At 47.6% G+C, this 21,272-nt stretch overlaps 1 protein-coding gene across 1 annotated transcript in view; it reads right to left on the bottom strand.

Moving 5' to 3' along the window:
• The window catches only part of LOC145537682 (zinc finger imprinted 2-like), a 37,734-nt gene that overhangs the window by 5,468 nt on the left and 10,994 nt on the right, over window positions 1-21,272 (bottom strand). Inside the window, exons 3-7 of the mRNA XM_081568534.1 lie at window positions 19,341-19,430; window positions 18,733-18,853; window positions 6,362-6,549; window positions 1,859-1,962; window positions 1,208-1,255 (exon numbers count right to left, since the gene is read on the bottom strand). Of these exons, the coding sequence (XP_081424660.1) occupies window positions 1,208-1,255; window positions 1,859-1,962; window positions 6,362-6,549; window positions 18,733-18,853; window positions 19,341-19,430 (551 nt within the window). The remainder of the gene's footprint in view (window positions 1-1,207; window positions 1,256-1,858; window positions 1,963-6,361; window positions 6,550-18,732; window positions 18,854-19,340; window positions 19,431-21,272) is intronic.

The following is a 21,272-nucleotide window of genomic DNA, read 5'->3' as shown; positions in this document are numbered from 1 at the left end:
AGTCCCTGAGGTTGCAAAGAATCAGACACAACTGAGTCACTCAGTTCAGTTCACTTCAGATCAGTCACTCAGTCGTGTCCAACTCTTTACGACCCCATGAACTGCAGCACACCAGGCCTCCCCGTCCATCACCAGCTCCCGGAGTTTACCCAAACTCATGTCCATGGAGTTGGTGGTGCCACCCAGCCATCTCATCCTCTGTCATCCCCTTCTCCTCCTGCCCTCAATCTTCCCCAGAAACAGGGTCTTTTCCAGTGTGTCAGCTCTTTGCATCAGGTGGCCAAAGGACTGGGGTTTCAGCCTCAACACCAGTCCTCCCAGTGAACACCCAGGACTGATCTCCTTTAGGATGGACTGGATGGATCTCCCTGCCGTCCAAGGGACTCTCAAGAGTCTTCTCCAACACCACAGTTCAAAAACATCCATTCTTCGGCACTTGGCTTTCTTTACAGTCAACTCTCACATCCATACATGACTACTGGAGAAACTATAGCCTTGACTAGATGGACCTTTGTTGACAAAGGAACATCTCTGCTTTTCAATACGCTGTCTAGGTTGGTCATAACCTTCCTTCCAAAGAGTAAATGTATTTTAATTTCACGGCTGCAATCACCATCTGCCGTGAATTGGGAGCCCCAAAAAATAAAGTCAGCCACTGTTTCCACTCTTTTCCCATCTATTTGCCATGACGTGATGGCATCAGATGCCATGATCACTGGGCGAGTAACACACACATAATCACACCTCAGAAAAATCCAGTAATACAAACTAATTAATTACAATTACATGCAACATTCTTGGTAACAGAAAGCTGGATGTAAAAAGCAGGTATTGGAAGACTACCGAAGACCATGATACCCATTTTACTAATATACATCTTTTGTGTTTTCACGGAAACATTATGCAGATCAATGAACTAGAGAGCATGTACTGACTGCCCAGCTTCTATAGAGGGGTTTATTTGGCCCACATGTGTTCTTTATTCTTTCTTCAAAATTTGTTAGTTGCCAACACCAAAATATTAGTATAATTCATATTATTAGCTGGATTTTTTGACTTCACTTTAAAAAATCAGAAGATCTAGGGATCAGGGTTCACATTCTCACATGGCGCCATCAGCTGAAGCTGAGTCATAGCTGCCCCTTACATGGGGCAGATGCCCCCCAGTTTGTCACAATATACCCACTTACAAATTTTCTTTTATTACCTCAGTCGTCTCTGTGGGCATCTTCACTTGGGATCCTAGACACGGACACTGCAGGGACAGAGGGCTAGTCTCAGGAACAGATCATCTAGAACAACGTTTCTCAACCCTTTTCCCCTTAGCTCTTCCTCAAGGAGCATTTTTAAACACTTTCTTTTCCTAATTGTCAAACGCTTCCCCCCACCCGTGAATTTTTTTCTAAAGGAAGTGCAGCATGTTAGCTTCTTCTAGGTTTCAAAACATGATTTAACAAGAACATGAAGGAGCAAATTTTTAAAAATTCACAACAGTTATTTCTTATACAAAAAGGAGCATAATAATAGTACAAATCACACGAGGGTTGCTTTGACTAAGTCAAAAGTGGAGAGAAAATGGAATAATAAACAATGAAAAATTAATTCAAGAGATAGGAAGAGAGAAAATATTAAAGATGTGGTATGTGGTGGTGGCAATAAGTGTGAGAAAAAGCAGGAAAGCAAATACAAAGAGTCAGAAGAAAATTCTGATACAGAAGCCAGGGAAAGGCTCAGTTACGTAAAGTTTATGTAAAGACTTTAAGGAAATGAGGATGTTTAATTAGATACAGGAGGTCTAGAAATCAGAAAGGGGAGCTCCTCACACTACAGAACTAAGTCAGAAGAAAACCTGACTCACCTGAGATCTAACAAATGGCTTCCTGTCAGACATCTTTGTGTCCTTCTTTTGGTGGTGTTTTGTGTTTCTCTCTTCTGCAAGGACACAGTTTGGAGCAGAGAACCCTAGAAGGGAGAAGGAATAACCACAGAGTTGAGTCCAGTCTGGCAGCACCCACAGACACAGAGAGTAGCCTGCCAACCCCTCACCTACCATGGGCAGAAGCAGCACTTCCTATGACAAGAGAAAGACCAAAAAAATCATTTCTCAGCTCAGTGTGGCAATTCCAGAAAAGAGGTTTGGTTATATCTCACCTCTAAATGCTTCCACGGATTTTCAGTGCCTTCCAAATAAAGCAAAAGTTCCCTCTTTATTTCTATCAATGGGCCTAGTTTCACCAACCATTTAGTCACCAGAGAACTTCAGTTTCTCAATTGTAACATGAAAATTACAATCATCTCTAGTTCTATGGGCGCCTGTAAGGGTTAAACATTACATATGTGGAGCACAAAGCAGGTATTAAAAAAAAAAGACCACAACTCTTATTACTACATCTTTTTCACTCAGGGATCTAGAAGACAACCACCACCTTCCCTCAGGAAACCTGAAGTCCTTCCTTGTTTGTGGTCTCTTTCCAAGAGTACCTTTCACTATTCTATAGATTCTTTCTCATACCCTAGCAAGCTCTTTCCCTTCTCTTGAATTTGAGCTCCATCAAAGGCTCTGCCTTTGACCAAGTTTAAAGATTATCTGGGACCATATGCCCTATGTCCACTGGAGGTGGTATTAACAGCCACGATTAATAAGATGACAGACTCTGGAGCCAGCCACGGAGGTCTGAATCCTGACTGCCAATTACTATTAATAATTGTGGACCACAGGCAAGTTGGGCTTCCCTGGTGGCTCAGACAGAATCCCTTGGAGAAAGAAATGACAACCCACGCCAGTCTTTTTCATGGAGAATTCCACTGGCAAGGAGCCTGGCAGGCTACAGTCCATGGGGTCAAAAGTCAGACACGACTGAACAACTAACATGTTCACAGGTTAAGTTATTCAACCTCCCTGTGCCTCTGTCTTCTCATTTGTGGAAGGAGGGTAATACCTATCTCAAGAACTACTAAGAGAAGTAAAGCACTGTTATAAAATATTTAGAATGTAGTACATTTTAAGTGTCCAACATGTTTACTATTAGCATCTTCAAAATCCTTTTAATGAATGCAGGTGCACAAAACTGGACTAATCATAATCCTTGATACATCACCATTCAGCCATACATGACCCTCATGTTTATTTCAAATTTACTTCTTTATATTTTTCAATGTAATCAACCCATCCCACTGGTCCACTTCCCCGTCTTGTGCCCTTGCCTTTCTCCCCTTGTCTATTTTTATATATGTGTATATATATGTATATATATATATATATATACACACACACACACAATGCTTTGCTTTTAGTATCAGTTTCATTCAAAGGGCTATTAGGAGTGAATGGCTTTCTTCTATCATCAGTGAGATGCCCTTAGTTCCAATCTAGTTAACTTTGAGTTTCTAAGAGACCAGTCAAATTTTGGCAGAATTTAAATTTCAGGCCTCATATCTCCCATACTGCATGCCCTCTTTTTTTTTTTTCTTTGACTGTGTATTTGTTTTGACTCCATCATCTGCTCCATGGTGCGGATCTTTGGCTGCAGCCATCGCCAGCAGAGATCCTGGATTTGGCTCACAGCTTGGGGAGGTCCTGTAACCGACAGGGACTGAAAAGACCTAAAGTTTTGATGAGAAACTCTTGGAGCCTCTGGGTTTGTTTTTGGGGTGGTTTCTGGATTTTTTTCTTGATCACGTAGATGAACAAGCTGGGGATTCCTCGAGATATCCAAAACCTCTTTCACGTGGAGCATTTTTACAGCTTGACCCTTCAAAGGATGGAGATACTCTAAAAGGCAGGCTGCTTCAAAGCACACTGTTGTGGAAGATGGTGGGCTGAGTCTTATCAGATGAAGAAGAGAGTCAGAAACCTTCGGATCTGCAGAAATTACACAGAGAGACTCACAAATGGCTTGCAGAGTTTAACTGGACAGTAGAGGTTATGTGAATCAAAGGAAGTTAGCTCATTTCACACAAATGCCTAAATGAATATTCACACAGATTTGCACATCTACAGAACGGTTGTTGCCTCAGTCAGTGTCAGGTCGAGAAGATCCACAGACACAGGCTAGAAAAATCTCAGAAATGGCACTGAAGGGTTCCCTTACTGAAGGGAAGAGACTTGAAGCCCAAACCATAACGAACTGAACAAATTGATGAACCACCTAAGAAGATCCTTTTAAAAATGAGTTCATACAAAATGAGGAAAGATCATTACAATACATTCATCCTACAAAGGACTGGATCCCTATGCAAAACATATAAAGATATCATACAAATCTGTAGAAAAAGGCAGAGATCACTTAAATATTCGAATATATTTTCTTATTTCTTTATTTAAACATTTTAACTCTCGAACTAGAAGTTAGTCTGGGATAACATATGATGCTGCTGCTGCTGCCAAGTCGCTTCAGTCGTGTCCGACTCTATGCGACCCCATAGACGGCAGCCCACCAGGCTCCCCTGTCCACAGGATTCTCCAGGCAAGAATACTGGAGTGGGTTTCCACTGACTTCTCCAGTTCATGAAAGGGAAAAGTGAAACTGAAGTCGCTAAGTCGTGTCCCGGGATAACAAATGAGAAGACTATAATTTTTTCTTAACACTTTTCCGCCTACCATGAATTTAAAATTTGCTATTACTTCCTTTTTTTGCATGTATGATACCCCCACTGAATTTCTATCTCTATAGGCTGCAGCGTAAGATTATGAGAAAGGAGTAGCAGAAATGACTGTGAAATCCTGGCAGCCTGCTTCTCTAGGCTAGCCAGGTCCCAAGCTAGAGCAGAGAGTCACAATCCCTTCTCCTCGCCCAGAGAGGGAAAAGTAGGCATAAAAGCAGCTAATGTTAAATACTTGGGGGAAAAAAAAGCCAAAGAGTCCCTAAAACCATGAGTGGTGGTGGGTTCCTTGATTTCAGAGTAGGGAAGAAAGTTCAGAGAAATGGGGATGAGTGCTGGGAGAAGGGAGTGGAGGCCAGGAGATTCCAGGTGAGCTGAGGCTGTGGGAGGAGGAAGCAGGGACTGAAGGGAGCCACCAAAAGAGAAGTGCTGAGGAATGGGGAAAGGAGGAAAGCAAGGCCAGGCAGAATGCAGAGCTGGACCAGAGGAGGAGGAGGGGGGCAAGGTAAAGAGGAAGAACCAGTCTGGGCTAGGAGAGGTGTCCAGGGAGTAGGCGCCCAGAGAGAAGGGGTGGGACTGAGGCAGAGGAGCAGAAAGGAGAGGCAGAACTAAGGAGAGGAAGGGGGCCAGGACTGAGCGAAAGGATATAGAGAGGAGAGGTGTGATGGAGGGAGGAGGTCTGAGGCAAGAGGGGCAGGAAGGAGGGACCAGGGCCAGGGCAGAAGTGGGGGACCACAGGAAGGCTGAGGGAGGGTAAGGGCTGGGAGAGGAGAGGTGGGCCAGAGCCAGGGGGAAAACACAGAGGAAGGTGGGACAGGAGGTAAAGGGGGAGCTGAAGGAAGGAGCCCCTCTGACATAAAGGGGGTGGAGCTCGGAGAGAGGCAGGAGCAGGACAGAGGGGAGGGATAATGGCAGGGCCAAGGCTGAGGGCACTGTGTTGAGGGGAGAGGAGGGGTCCTAAGAAAAAGGGGGAGTTTGAATGTGGGGGAGGCTGGGGGGAGGGGACAGGGGGTCTGGAGAGGAACGGGGGGTCTTCAAAGGCGAAGAAGGGTGGTTCTGGTGGGGGACAGCGAGAGTGGGGTCCTAGAAGAAGAGGGCTGAGGGGCATCATCGAAGGGGAGGGTGGAGGTCCTTATGGAGGAAGGAGGGTGTTCTGAGGGGAAGGCAGGGGGTCTCTGAGGGGGTAAACTGGGGGGATCCTCCAAACGGGGGGGGGACGGGAAGGGAAGGGAGGGGTCCTCGAGGGGGAAAGAGGGTTTTCTAGGGCGGGAGTCCTTGAGGAGGCCAACAGGTGTGTCTGAAGGGGAAGGCCCGTGGGGTCCTCGAAGGGGAGGGCAGGGGCCCGAGAGGACGACGGAGAGGGTCCTCAGGGACCAAGGAACGCGTTCTTGGGGGTGAGAGCGAAGAGGCCCTAAAAAGGGAGGGGCTGTGGGGTCCTGGGACGGGGAGGAAGCTGCGACGCGGGAGGAGGAGGGCGGGTGGAAGGCCTTCCGGCTGGGGAAGAATTGACAGGAAGCCGGGGCGTGAGCAACAGGGAGGCCGCGGCGTCCTCCTCAGAGCTGACTTGGCCCGCGCGGCCTCCCGCACCCCTTCCCCTCAGGGCCGCTACTTCGCGCCTCCCTTTCCGTCGACTTCCCCGCGAAGAGGAGCGTCTGCTCCGGCGTCCCTGAGAGGACGCCCGCGCCTCCTTGCCCGCGAGCCGGGCCCTCACCCCCAGGGCCCCTCCCTCGCGTCCGGGCCCTGGACGCCGCGCGCTCACCTCGCAGACGGACACCCTCGCCTGACGGAACCTCTGCACCTCGCTCTTGCAGCGCAAACCCGCCAGGCAGGCGCTTCCAGCGGTCTGCGCATGCGCCCTGTGGGACGGCCGGTGCAGAAAGCGCCGCGCAGAAAACGCAGGCCGCTTCTGGCCGGCTCCGCTGGGCGGGCCCGCGAGGACCACGCGGCCTAGAGAGGGCTGGGAGGGGCCGGAGGACTACTTCCTTTAGATGCTTTACGAGTTTTGGCAGTAGTTAGCACGTGGTTTAAAACGGTTTCAAAATAAACAGTATGCAGTGAAAAGCCTTCTCACTTTGTGTGTGCCACCAACCAAATTCTCATGCTATAAAACCACGGAACACTCAGGTGACCGGTGCAAATATTTGAATATGTATGAATAATTATACTGAATAATTATGAAAGTGTGAACATGATTTCAGTGTCCTTCCACAGTGTCTTTATGTATATGTAAATAGAGATATGTGCGTATATACATATGTGCATTATACACACATACATGTGATTATCATTGATACATATTATAAATATCTATACTATAAATTCGGTAGATATTTATCTGTAATAGATATAAATATTTTAAAATATAAAATATATTTTCTAAATAAGAAATGTGACGATGTAACAACCTATAATGTGACACAATGTGGTATATGCTGTAGCTTAAAATGTGTACTTAAGTGATACTAGTACTTCCTTGATAGTAATATAAGGCTTCCCTGGAAGCTCAGTTGGTAAAGAATCCGCCTGCAATGCAGGAGACGCTGGTTCGATTCCTGGGTCGGGAAGATCCACTGGAGGAGGGATAGGCTACCCACTCCAGTGTTCTTGGGATTCCCTTGTGGCTCAGCTGGTAAAAAACCACCGGCAATGCAGGCAGACCAGGGTTCGATCCCTGGGTAGGGATGCTCCCCTGGAGATGGGAACGGCTATCCACTCCAGTATTCTTACCTGGAGAATTTCATGGACTGTTGAGTCCATGGGGGTCTCAAAGAGTCAACTATAACACATATATCATGATGCCACACAGATTCATATTATATGTAACTATTTGTTTGTACAAATACAGTAGAAATATTTTTAGTTTGCAAAAATACTCATAGTCTCATTTCCTACTTTTTTTTATACAAAAAGTGGCAGACAGTACCCATTGTTCTATGCCTTCATTTTTTCCTATCTTGGAGACCTTTTTATATCAGTACAAAGAGAATATGCCTAGAGTTTTTGATCAGCTATTTGAATTCTGTTGTACTGTTGTTGTGACTTGATTTACTTAACCCATTTCTGACTACTGGGTGGTTGCGTTGTTTTCAGCCCTTTGCTTCCAGTATTCTGTGCACAACTAGGAGCTTCAGCAGTTCTGCTGGTGTGTGGAATTGTTGAGTGGAATTGTTGAGCCACAAAGCAAATGTGTGTGTCATTTTTACAAAGATTTCTAAACTGCCTTCCATAGACGCTTGCATATCAGACCCCCACCAGCCTGTGTGAGCAAACCAGCATTCTCAGTGTTATAGGATGCTTTTTCAGTTTTTCCAAAACTAGGTTTGAGAAAGTTTTCATGAGCAAGGTAGAATATGTTTTCCTGTGTTGAGGAGCCGTTTGTATTTAACTAAAGAACATTTATCAGGGCCTCGAGATATGTAGGGAAAGTACGGTGAAACGTGCAATAATTATGTTATGCATTGTGATGTTGATTATGATGATGATGGCATAATGGTTAATATTCTTGACACTGGCCTTATACCTGTGACAAAAATTAACTCAAAATGGATCACACACCCAAATGTAAAACCAAAACTAGAAAACTCCAGGAAGAGAACTTAAGAGAAAACCTATGACCTGAGATTTGGTGATGACATTTTAGGTATCCACGTGCAGCTCACAAACCCCTGGTGTGGGGGATTCCCCAGAAGTGCCCTTCTATGCATTTTATCTGAAAACCTGCAATTTGGAGGTCATTCAAGCTCCCTGAGCCTCAGTTTGTCCTTCTACAATAAAAGGAAAGCAAGTTATTAAATGTAAGAATCAAAGTATGTATAGGTGGAAAATCTTTATTTCCACGTGCTGAGGGTCGCTGTGTGGGTCTGAAAATGAATCAGCAAAGACAGATTAAGAGGAGACAAGCTTACAACTTATTTTAATATGCTTTGAGTGACAGAGGAGCCTTCCTAAGGAAATGAAGACCTAAAGAAACAGACCTGAGTATTTCAAACTAGGTTTGATGAGGTGTGGACAGTTGTGGAAGAATATGATCGGTTAAGGAATAAGTGGTGAGTGTAATAAGCTGGCAGAAACTTAGCAAGGCCTGTGTGTTAGGCTTCCTCTTGGAAGTGTTCCTCACCCTTTGGAGATAAGAATGCTCCTTTGCTCCTGCTATAGGGAGGGTACCTCTCCCATGAGGGGATTATGGCTTGTTTCATGGAAGAAGGGGGAAGGGGAAGAGAGTGAACCTCTTCCTTCTGCTGTTTTCTCAAACTGCTTCACCTTCAATATGCCAGGTGCCATATTTTGGAGTGAGGTATCCTGAACCCCATCACATGTCAAATGATTAAAGTGGTGTCTGAGATCCACACAGGCAGTTTATATATGCTGGCTACAATTCTATTAGAAGACTCTTGAGAGTCCCTTAGACTGCAAGGAGATCAAAGCGGTCAATCCTAAAGGAAATCAACTCTGAATATTGATTGGAAGGACTGACATTGCAGCTGAAGCTCCAATACTTTGGCCACCTCATGCGAAGAGTGGACTCCTTGGGAAAGACCCTGATGCTGGGAAAGACTGAAGGCAAGAGAAGAAGGAGGCGGCAGAGGATGAGATGGTTGGGTGGCATCACCAACTCAATGGACATGGGTTTGCGCTAACTTCGGGAGATGGTGAAGGAGAGAGAAGCCTGGCGTGCTGCAGTCCGTGCGGTAGCGAAGAACTGGATGTGACTTGGTGACGAACAACAACAGCAACCCAAAAAGTAAGAAATAAAGGTGGTTGAGGGAGGAATGGAGGTAAGGGGGAAGCAACAAGGGCATTTCCAACAGGGATCACTGATTCCTGATTAGAAGTCATCGAGGAATTAACACAGCTTGGGGTCCAGAGGAAAAATAGGTCAACAACCCAGCTTGGAGGGTCCCAGGGAGTCATGCACTAAATGTCAGACTTGATGCAAAGCTCTCTGTGGTTGTGTGCATTTCCATCTAATTAAAGAAGCAGACATTTTTTCTCAGAATCCACATGAAACATCCAGAGGTCAGGAGACTCCCAGCTCTTAAGTCACACACATACCTTAAGTGCACGTCAACTTCTTGGAAATTCATGTCTTGTTCTGGATCTTGTTTTTCTCCCTTGTTCTTATTTTCTAGGCTGAAGGTAACTCACAAATATTTTCTTATGTGTGGGTGTCTTGTCCAGGGTGCCTGCCAGGGGCAGGACACAGAGTCAAGTGTTGAAACGCTGTATGTTCAGCTTATGGTTGCTGAGGGGAAGGATGCAGGGAAGGGATGATCAGGGGGTGTGGGACCGACACGTACACACGGCTGTATTTAAAATGGAGAACCAACAAGGATCTGCTGTAGAGCACAGGGAACTCTGCTCAGTGTTCAGTGGCAGCCTGGATGTGAGGGGAGTTTGGGGGAGAATGGATACATGTGTATCTGTGGCTGAGTCCCTTCGCTGTCCGCCTGGAACTATCACGGCATTGTTAACTTGCTATACTCCAATATAAAATAAAAAGTTAAAAACTTCATGTTCGATTTATTAGTGGCACCTCTTAAGAGAACATAAGTAGGAGGTTACATTGTCTTAAAAGGTTTTCTAACTCCTTATGTTAAAATCAGAGCAGCGAGAGTAGATAAAGGGATTATATACTCATACATATTTAAGATGTCACAATATGTAATCATATAAAAGCAATTTATGCACATTTTAATCTTGATTCTTATTTGCTGAAAGAAACTATTATTAAGAGAAAAGGGAAAATCATCCCCCTGAACATGATATCACCCCCGTTGTTCTTGCTCCCATGCAAATATTTCACTCAGTCATCATATCTTTATACAACTTAAAAAAAAAAAAAACTTTTTGTTTTATATTGAGGTATAGCCAATTAACAATGTTGTGATAGTTTCAGGTAAACCACGAAGGAACTCAGCCATATGTATATATTTATCCATTCTCCCCCAAATTCCCCTCCCATCCAGGTTGCCACGTAACATTGAGCAAAGTTTCCTGTGCTATACAGTAGGACTTTGTTGGTTATCCATAAGTTTATCCATAAGAACACAGCATAAGTTTCTTCTCTAAGTCTGAGAGTCTTTCTGTGTTGTAACTTCATTTATTTATTTATTTTTTTTATAAATTTATTTATTTTACTTGGGGGCTAATTACTTTACAATATTGTAATAGTTTTTGCCATACATTGACAAGAATCAGCCATGGGTTTACATGTGTTCCCCTTCCCGAACCCCCCACCCACCTCCCTCCCCCTCCCATCCCTCTGGATCATCCCACTGCCCCGGCCCCGAGCCCTTGTCACATGCATCGAACATGGAATGGTGCTCTGTTTCACATATGACAATACACATGTCTCAATGCCATTCTCCCAGAACGTCCCACCCTCACCTTCTCCCTCAGAGTCCATAAAATTGTTCCATGCACCTGTGTCTCTCATTCTGTCCCGCATATAGGGTTATCGTTACCATCTTTCAGATTCCATATATATGCATTAGTATACTGTATTGTTGTTTTTCTTTCTGGCTTACTTCACTCTGTATAATGGGCTCCAGTTTCATCCATCTCAGTAGAACCGGTTCAAATGTATTTTTTTAATGGCTGAGTAATATTCCATTGTGTATATGTACCACAGCTTCCTTATCCATTCATCTGCTGATGGACATCTAGTAACTTCATTTATATCATTTCATTTTAGGTTCCACATATGAGGGATGCCATATGATATTTCTCCTTCTCTGTCTGATTTACTTCATTCGGTATGACAGTCTCTAGGTCCACACATGTTGCTGCAAATGGCATTATTTCATTCTTTTTAATGGCTAATATTCCATTGTACTGTGTGCAACTCTTATTGTATGTGTATATTTTATGCTTTGCATAATTTATTATGCTGTCTATTTAAAATTAGTATACCTAAGATCTACTAAGAGTACATCATGAGGAATGCCGGGCTGGATGAAGTACAAGCTGGAATCAAGATTTCTGGGAGAAATATCGATGACCTCACATATGCAGATGACACCACCCGTATGGCAGAATGTGAAGAAGAACTAAAGAGCCTCTTGATGAAAATGAAAGAGGAGAGTAAAAAGTTGGCCTAAAGCTCAACATTCGGAAAACAAAGATCATGGCATCCGGTCCCATCACTTCATGGGTAATAGTTGGGGAAATAGTGGAAACAGTGTCAGACTTTATTTTGGGGGGCTGCAAAATCACTGCAGATGCTGACTGCAGCCATGAAATAAAAAGACGCTTACTCCTTGGAATAAAAGTGATGACCAACCTAGACAGCATATTAAAAAGCAGAGACATTGTTTGCCAACAAAGGTCCGTCTAGTCAAGGCTGTGGTTTTTCCAGTATTCATGTATGGATGTGAAAGTTGGACTATGAAGAAAACTGAGCACCAAAGAATTGATGCTTTTGAACTATGGTGTTGGAGACGACTCTTGAGAGTCCCTTGGTCTGCAAGGAGGTCCAGCCAGTCCATCCTAAAGGAAATCAGTTCTGAATGTTGATTGGAAGGATGGATGTTGAACCTGAAACTCCAATTCTCTGGCAAGCTGATGGGAAGAGCTGACACATTTGAAAAGATCCTGATGCTGGGAAAGATTGAAGGCAGGAGGAGAAGAGGATGACAGAGGATGCAATGGTGTGATGGCATCACCGACTCAATGGAGAAGAGTTTGAGTAAACTTTGGGACTTCGTGATGGACAGGGAGGCCTGAAGTGCCTGGCGGTAACAAAAAGTCGGATATGACTGAGCGACTGAACTGAACTGATGATCTAATAAATACCCAAATCCATAGAAAAGCTGAATGTTCAAGTGAATTGTAGAACGCATCCCACTCAGTCTACTGGAGGCCTCCTTAAGTGCAGAGCGTTGTTCACGGGGGCCTGGGTGACTGGGGGGACGGCCTGGGCATCCCAGGTTGCTGGAAACAGCATCTTCTGCCTCTTACCCACGGATCCCCTGTCCTGAAACTGTGATCAAATGCTGCCAGGCACCCTCCTGGGACAGACAACGACTCCCAGCTGAGACCCAGTGGGCTGAGAGCTATGCAGCATATGCTTTTGTACAGTGTGATCGTCTAGTGCATATCTTTGAACATGTATGAGCCCGAGCACGTACACAAACACAAAGCACATCTGAAGGGCCGTGAGAATAGGGATTGAGAATGTTCGTGCTGCTGCTAAGTCACTTCAGTTGTTTCTGACTCTGTGCGACCCCATAGATGGCAGCCCACCAGGCTCCGCCGACACTGGGATACTCCAGGCAAGAACACTGGAGTGAGTTGCCATTTCCTTCTCCAGTGTATGAAAGTGAAAAGTGAAAGTGAAGTCGCCCAGCCCTGTGCGACTCCTCCCGACCCTGTTGAGTGGCCGATAAACAGCACCCTGACCTCCGGTAAGGAGAAGGCGGCACAGGAGATGGAATTCAATCATGTCGCAAACGATTCAATCAACCAAGCCTCCATAATGAAATGCTAACAAAGACCCGGGACCCCCATAATGAAACACTAAGAGAGACTCGGGACCCTCAATGCTTGAATGAGCCTCCCTGGAGACACTCCTGGAGGTGCAGGAAGAGGAGGCACCCCGAGGACCACAAAGTGCAGTGCATCTCTGCATTGGAGCATCACAGCGACTTCTCTGGTGGTCCCGAGATGGGGCCTCCCCACTCCCAGTGCAGGGGGCCCGGGTTCAATCCCTGCTCAGGGAACTAGATCCCACGTGCTGCCACTGAGAGTTTGCCTTCTGCCACTTCGACCGGGCACAGCCAAATGAATAAAAATTGCTATTAATGTATATATTCATATATATACTATTACATTGTGAGCATGGCGCTTCTCTGAATTCGGTGAGCCCCTCTAGTGAATAGCAGAACTTGAGGGAATTGAGGAATCCCAAACTTGTAGCCAATATATCAGAAGTGTCGGCAGCCTGGGAATCCACAGAAAACTTGTCTGGTGTCTAGAGAGAGGGGAGTGTTCTGCCCTCCCCCAAATAAGTTAGGTATATAGACCCCAACTTCTGTGAAAGAAACTGAGCCAAGACAGGTGAATGAGAGCCAAATCGACAAAGATTTATTAGCATGTGTTTTGTCTAGTGTGAGACACAGGGAAGCACCCGGAGGTGAGTGCCTCAAAGAGGGGCTAGGATTTGCAGTCTATGTACCTAACTTGCTGGCTTCCCTGGTGGCTGAGACATTCAAGAATCTCTCCCTGGGGAGAGATTGGCTGGCTGGGGAGGCTGGGGATTGTTGTGCAGGTCTGTGCTGTGGATCAGCTCCAGGTGTACAGCGAAGGGCCTCAGTCAGACAGATAACGTGAATCCATTCTCAGAAAGGCCATTTTGATACCTGGCCCAAAGGTGGCAAACATGAGTTCCTTTTTCCCTCCCTTGGACAAACCAAACCCAGACTGCCAGGAGGCTGGTGAAAGGAGTCCCTCCCCGGACTCCCTGGGGAGAGGACACCCGCAGGTCCTGCAGGAGGGAGACCTGCGAGCACGTGAGCCCAGGCCCTCGTCTCCCCCTCGGGCCTCATTCCTCCTGAAAGCAGGGCGACATCATTTCCGAAGGCCCTCGAGGATTTCCCCAGTCGTGACTTCACATTCATCTCAGGAGGCTGTGCCTCTAGGTGACTTGAAACCCTGCACTGAACACCACCGTGAAGCAGATGGCATTGCTGAAACCAGGAGTCCCTAGTCCCTGTTTAAAAATACACACGTGGCAGCTGACGCCTGACGTAGGTTCTGCACCCGCTCTGCTTCCCAGGCCACCCTGTTCTCTGCTCCTCAGGGGGTTCAGCTCAAGGATTCAGGGTCCCGCTTTGGGTGACTGCACCTGGAACATCTCCGGCGGGAGTTAGAATGCAGCCACAGTTCCTTCGCCGCCAATCCCTTTGCTGCCCCCTCCCGGCTTGGGAACAGAAACAGTGTGGCGCTGCGCCCACGCCCGCTGCGACGCCCTGGGGGATGTCAGAGCCGCCTCTGCTTCTTTCATACCTAGTTGCAAAAGTGAAAACTTCTTCCTGAGTCCGTGTCACTCAGGCTTCGCCTGTGGCACGGGGCTCAAGACCCTGCTGGCTAATGCAAGAGACGCGGGCTTGGTCCCCGGGTGGGGAAGATCCCCCGGAGGAGGGCATGGCCACCCGCTCCAGTATGCCTGCCTGGAGGAGCCCCTGGGCAGAGGAGCCTGAGGGGCTGCAGTCCACGGGGGTCGCACAGAGTGGCACACGACTGAGCGACTACACGGCAATTGTATTGTTCTTAGGGGATGAGGGGCGCAAGACCTCGTCCACCACCCGCTGCGCGGGGTCTCCGAGTCCCTGCTGTGGCCCCGGGACTGAAGCCCGCGCTGCCCGCTGGCCGGGAAAACACAGTCGCGAGGGCCCCTCCGCGCCGGCCGCCGCGGGCCCGGCCCCCGCCTCCCGCCGCTAGGTGGCAGCAGGCCTCCGCCGGAGCCCAGGCGGCCGGCGCGCCAGACCGGCCGAGAGACGCGGGCCTTCCCGCGCGCCCGCCCAGCCGGCCGGCCCCTCCCAGGCTGCCGGGCCGCGCCCCCTCGAGACCACCCCGCACCCGCAGACGCGCTCCCAGGGCGCCCCCTCGCCTTCGCTCTGCGCCTGCAAGCGCCTCCCCCTGCATCCCCGGTCCCCTCGGCCCCCCAGCCCTGAGCACCGTCCCCTACCCTTCAGAGCCGCGGCGCGGGACTGCCCCCCGCTGCCCCCAACCCGGCTGTGACTTGGCACGGGTGCCCAGGGGCACGGAGTCTGGGTGGGGTGGGGTTTGGCGCAGTGCTGGACCGGGGCGTCCCGCGTGGGGCGGGGGTCCTCCAAACGTGCCTGGGAGCCACCAGGGCAAAAGCGCGGAAGGAGCGGCTCAAGATACCCCGCGCACCCCGAGCCCACACGGGTGCTCAGATCGAGCGCTTAAAATTGCCTGCAACAAGTTTGTTGTCATCAGGGTCGGAGGACTGGAAATTCTGGCCTCACACCCCCTCTGTGAGCCTAGCGTTCTGGCATCCCTGACTCCCTGGCGGGGGGGTTCCCCCTGGTACCCAACACCCGTCCCTCCCCTCCACTCCCCCACCTGGACCCGCCGGGGCCCAGGGCTTCCAGGAAACGGGACGTGGCCTTGCCAGCAAAGAACTGTGTTCTACTCCTGAGTTGCAGAGACACAAGGGCCTGGATGCCCGGGGGTGGGGCGCGGAGGCCTAGGGGCTGAGGTCCCGCCCTGCAGACTCACCAAATGCACAGTGACACCCAGGCTTGCGTGGACCCCTCTCCCAAACACCCACACACTCACTTGTGCTCACAATGGCCCACTCACAAAACCCCCAAGATGGTGGCAAGCGACAGTCTTTTGGAATGGGCACACACTTGTAGTAACACACCCCACCTGGCCTGTTTATTGAAGATGGTCCTTACCCTTCAGGATAGACTCTCGTCAGAACTTAATCAAATGGAGTCCCAGCACAAAACCTGAGAAATGCTGTAGGTATTTGGGTAGCTGGCACTTTGGGCCTGTTATGAATGGACCTGTCAGGAACATTTTTTATACATATGCAGGTATATATGTAAAGTTTACACACACACACACATATATATATATACCAGACACACACATACATAAGATTCATTGGAAACATCGATGCTGAAGCTAGAACTCCTATACTTTGGCCACCTGATGTGAAGAACTGACTCATTTGAAAAGACCCTGATGCTGGGAAAGAGTGAAGGTGGGAGGAGAACGGGACGACAGAGGATGACATGGTTGGGTGGCATCACCAACTGGATGGATGTGACTTTGAGTCAACTCTGGGAGTTGGTGGTGGACAGGGAGGCCTGGTGTGCTGCAGTCCGTGGGGTCGTGAAGAGTTGGACATGACTGAGCAACTGGCCTGAACTGAACTGAGTCTATATATATGAGTTAATCTATAGTTTTGCAGGCAGATTCTTTGCTGTCTGAGACATGAGGGAAGCCTATATATACTGGTAGGCTGCAGTCCATAGGGTCGCAAAGAACAGACACTACCGAAGCGACAGCACGTGTATATATATGAGTTAATTTTTGGTTTTGTTTTATAGAAGTATAGTGGATTTACGACAATGTTGTATTAGTTTCTGGTGCACAGCAAAGTGATTCGGATAGAAATATGTATGAATTTTCAGATTGGTTTTCATTACAGGATATCAGATAGAGCTCCCTGGACTATGCAGCAGGATCTTATGTATTTTTGTATGTAGCAGTTTGTATCTGCTAATCCCAAAGGCCTAATTTATCCCTTCCCCAACCCCTTTCCCTTTCAGTAAGTATAAGTGTGTTTCCTATGTCTGCGAGTCTGTTTCTGTTTCCTAAGTCCATTTGTATGAATTTCCATCTATAAGCTATATCATAGACTTCACTCGGTATGATAATCTCTAGGTCTATCCATGTTGCTGCAAATGGCATCATTTCATTCTTTTTGATGGCTTAGTGATACTCCGTTGTGTATATGTACCACATCTTCTTCATCCGTTCGTCTGCTGATGGACCCTGAGGTTTCTTCCATGTCTTGGCTGTTGTAAACAGTGCTGCTCTGAACATAGGGATGCATGGATCTTTTCCAAGTAGAGTTTTCTTCAGGTACGTGCCTGGGAGTGGGATTGCTGGCTCATACGATAGCTTTATTTTTAGTTTGTAAGGAACCTCCACACTGTTCTCTAGAGTGACGGCACCAGTTTATATTCCCACCAACAGTGTGAGAGGTGTCGTGAAACATCTTCGTACACACCCTCTGTTAGCTTAATACGCATTTCTACTGAGAATATACCCAAGTACTGGGTTGTTGGGGTTGGACATGCATATGTGCAGTTATGCCAGCCACCAGTTTACTTTCCTAAAGAGCAGCACCAATTCACACTTCCATAACAATGCACAAGAGTTCCAGGGGTTTCACCACCTCACCGACTCTCCTGCTTTTCCTTTAATTAGTCGGAAGGATATGTGCTTGTACCCCTGGAATCTGGTGTTTCAAGGCAAAATTTTGAAAGAAATTTCTCAAGATGAATAGATTATAAATATCCACAAAATTAAAACTTCAAAAGTAGAAGGTAGAGAAAGAGAGAGAGGCTTTTTGTTTGTTTGTTTTAATGAATACACCTTGTTATGACTTGGGATTCTTGTGAAATGCACGCGTTATCTTAAAGAGAAAACTCACTCTATAGTCTTCCAAATTGTTGAAGTGCTGAAGCTCATGGGTGATCATTTGACTTCTCAGAAATGAGTGGGTGCTTTCCCAAGTAACAGAGGGCTGGAAACTGGTGATAATCTTAAAGTCAGCCAGCACCAAAGAACTGTCATAAATTATATCTCATAAGCGGTGAAGTCAACAATACCTGAATGCAAGGAAGAACTGGAAAAGATGCTGATTGAATCAACAACAGAAAAACCCTGGGGGAAGGGCACTGCAGGGGGAGGAAACAGCCAGTGCAAAGGCCCTGAATCAGGGTTTCTGTTGCTTGCCACCAAAGGAGTCTGATACAGAGGCTTGTTGTTGTTGTTTAACTGCTAAGTCCTGTTGGCACAGTCTCTAGAGTCAGCCTCCTTGGATTTGAATCCTGGCTTGGCTCCTTATGATCTCTGTGACCTGAAGCAAGCGACAGGAACTCTGTGCCTCTGTTCTCTTATCTCAGAAAGAGACAGAATAACAGAATTGGCCACGTGGTCGTGAGCATTAAGGGGATCGACATGTGTAAAGACACTGGGTTGGTGCCTACCGCATGGTCAATACCCAAGAAAACGTCCTCATTCTAATTATCTGCATAAAAAAACAGAGGAGAGGAGATTCTGGCCCATGGAGGAGAAATACAGAATTGAAGAATACATTTATTCACTCATGTGTTCATCACAACATGTGCTGGGGACAAATTAACGTAACACCCCCAGTCAGAGGTGGACACATTATTCATTCTCCTTTGCTATAGTAACAGAAGCTACTGGATGGCTAAGGACTACAGTTCCCAGCATCCCTTGCAACTAGCTGTCGCCACGTGACCTGCTCTGGCCAAGTGAGGAACAGTGATCCGGGCTTCTTGTAGGAGTCGCCCTTTGAAGGACTGAAGCGTGTCTTCCCCTCTCCTCATCCCCCACCTTGCCCCGAATATGGACTGGGTGTATGTGGGAGGGTGAGCCCTCTCCAGCCACGTGGCACAGAGCACCGAGGTCAAAGGACCCTGGCTGCCCAACTGCACCAAGCTGCACTGCCCCAGCCCTGGGAGTTTCACACACAGCCCACAGTCTTGAGAGAGACAGCAGTTGGGTTTATTGAAGCTGCCATGCTTGAGACATTCAGTATGTTTATCATGAAGCCAGTGACAGACACTAACATGTGCTGAGTACTTGCCACGTCCAGGCACTCTCCTATTTTACATGTATTAGCTTAACTGATCGTTCATGATGACTCTCTGAGATGGATACTATCATTGTCCCGCTTTAGAGATGAGGAAACTGAGGCACAGAGAGGTGAGGACAGCTGCTGCAGGCTGCAGACTCTGAGCAGAGGAGTGACAGACACACTGACATGAGGTGATGTCAGTGACTTCCATCCTGGGTGTCCTCAGGGCCCCCCACCCCAGGAGGAGACACGAGGAGACACTTGGGACTGGTCCAGTCTCCAGGGTCAACCCCTCCTCATCACCCTTGCCCTAGACCCTCCCCACTCCCACCGGCCTATACTTTCCACCCCACGTGTGTCTCACCTCCTTTCTCTGGAGGCTTGATCTGCGCCTCCTTGGTCTCCTTGTCCTCGATGGTGCTCAGAGGCAGCATCATGACGTGGCAGGCCCTGCCTGCAGACAGGAGAGAGAGCAGTCAGTGCCTGGGCGGCGGAGCCAGGGGGCCTGGGTCTGGACTCAGAGGTCAGGTGGACTCAGACAGCTCCATCCCCTCCCCACATCTCCAGGTCCCCAATATCCAAGGGGACATGTTGACAATGCCTGTCTGCTGGTTCCTTCCAATGCTGAGCTTGTGATCTGGGGTGAGCGATTGTCATGGTGCCTGGCAAGGACAAGGGCAGGGCTCATGGTACCTGGGGTTTACCCCCCTCTAAAACTAGAAAACCTGTGACACCGAGTGCTGGGACTGGGAAGCTGCAGCTCGGCTAACTGGGTATCAAAAGGACCTCAGGAGTCTGGCATACAGTAGGCACACAGTAAGTGCACCCAAGGAGCATTCCCAGGGCTGTCTTTCAGCTCCATCAAAGGGCTACCAGGCAGCCTGACCAAGGGTTTCAGAAAGGCCTGTCCCTCCCTGTCCTCGGGGCCGTCCAGGTACAGGGGGCATCTGTCCTGCCCTCAGGACTGCGGTGAAGGGGAAAGACCAGGTCCCAGACCCCCCAGTACAGCCCTGGGGAGGGGCCAGCATGCAGGGAGGGTGCTCGGCACAGGCGCAGTGTGGGGTCCTCACCTCTGCCCCAGCATGAACTTGGGCAGGACGTGTGCCAGCCTGTCTGAGGGTGAGTACTGCGGGGGATTCCAGCCTGCCAGTCACTAGCTGAGAGAGCTCAAAATTTAACAGGAACAAGAAAGACACAGCACACTGAGATTTCAGTTTCAGACACACAGATCTTTTTTTTTTTTTTTTTTTTTTTAGTACACGTCATATTCAAACACTACATGGGTCGTGTCTACTCAAAACTAATATTTTAAAATTTATTTGGCTGGATGATGTCTAAGTATATATGCAGGTCCCATGATATAGTTGGAGCAGTGGCAAGAATGTACAGAAGGACTGCATAAAAAAGATCTTCACGGCCCAGATAATCACCATGGTGTGATCACTCACCTAGAGCCAGACATCCTGGAATGTGGAGTCAAGTGGGCCTTGGAAAGCATCACCACGAACAAAGCTAGTGGAGATGATGAGATGATGGAATTCCAGTTGAGCTATTTCAAATCCTGAAAGATGATGTGAAAGTGCTACACTCAATATGCCAGCAAATCTGGAAAACTCAGCAGTGGCCACAGGACTGGAAAAGGGCACTTTTCATTCCATTCCCAAAGAAAGGCAATGCCAAAGAATGCTCAAACTATCACACAAATGCACTCATCTCACAGATTAGTAAAATAATGCTCAAAATTCTCCAAGCCAGGCTTCAGCAATACATGAACTGTGAACTTCCAGATGTTCAAGCTGGTTTTAGAAAAGGCAGAGGAACCAGAGATCAAATTGCCAATATCCGCTGGATCACTGAACAAGCAAGAGAGTTCCAAAAAACCTTCTACCTCTGCTTTATTGACTATGCCAAAGCCTTTGACTGTGTGGATCATAATAAACTGGGAAATTCTTAAAGAGATGGAAATACCAGACCATCTGACCTGTCTCTTGAGAAATCTGTATGCAGGTCAGGAAGCCACAGCTAGAATTGGACACGGAACAACAGACTGGTTCCATATAGGCAAAGGAGTACGTCAAGGCTGTTTATTGTCACCCTGCTTATTTAACTTATATGCAGAGTCTATCATGAGAAATGCTGGGCTAGAAGAAACACAAGCTGGAATCAAGATTGCTGGGAGAAATATCAATAAGCTCAGATATGCAGATGACACCACCCTTATGGCAGAAAGCGAAGAAGAACAAAAGAGCCTCTTGATGAAAGTGAAAGAGGAGAGTGAAAATGCTGGCCTAAAACT

This window comes from Giraffa tippelskirchi, chromosome Y (genome assembly GCF_054371585.1).
Source record: "Giraffa tippelskirchi isolate mGirTip1 chromosome Y, T2T-mGirTip1v1.2.pri, whole genome shotgun sequence".
Taxonomy (NCBI): Eukaryota; Metazoa; Chordata; class Mammalia; order Artiodactyla; family Giraffidae; genus Giraffa; species Giraffa tippelskirchi.
Note: the sequence above shows the minus strand (reverse complement) of the source record. Positions and strands in the feature narration are given on the sequence as shown.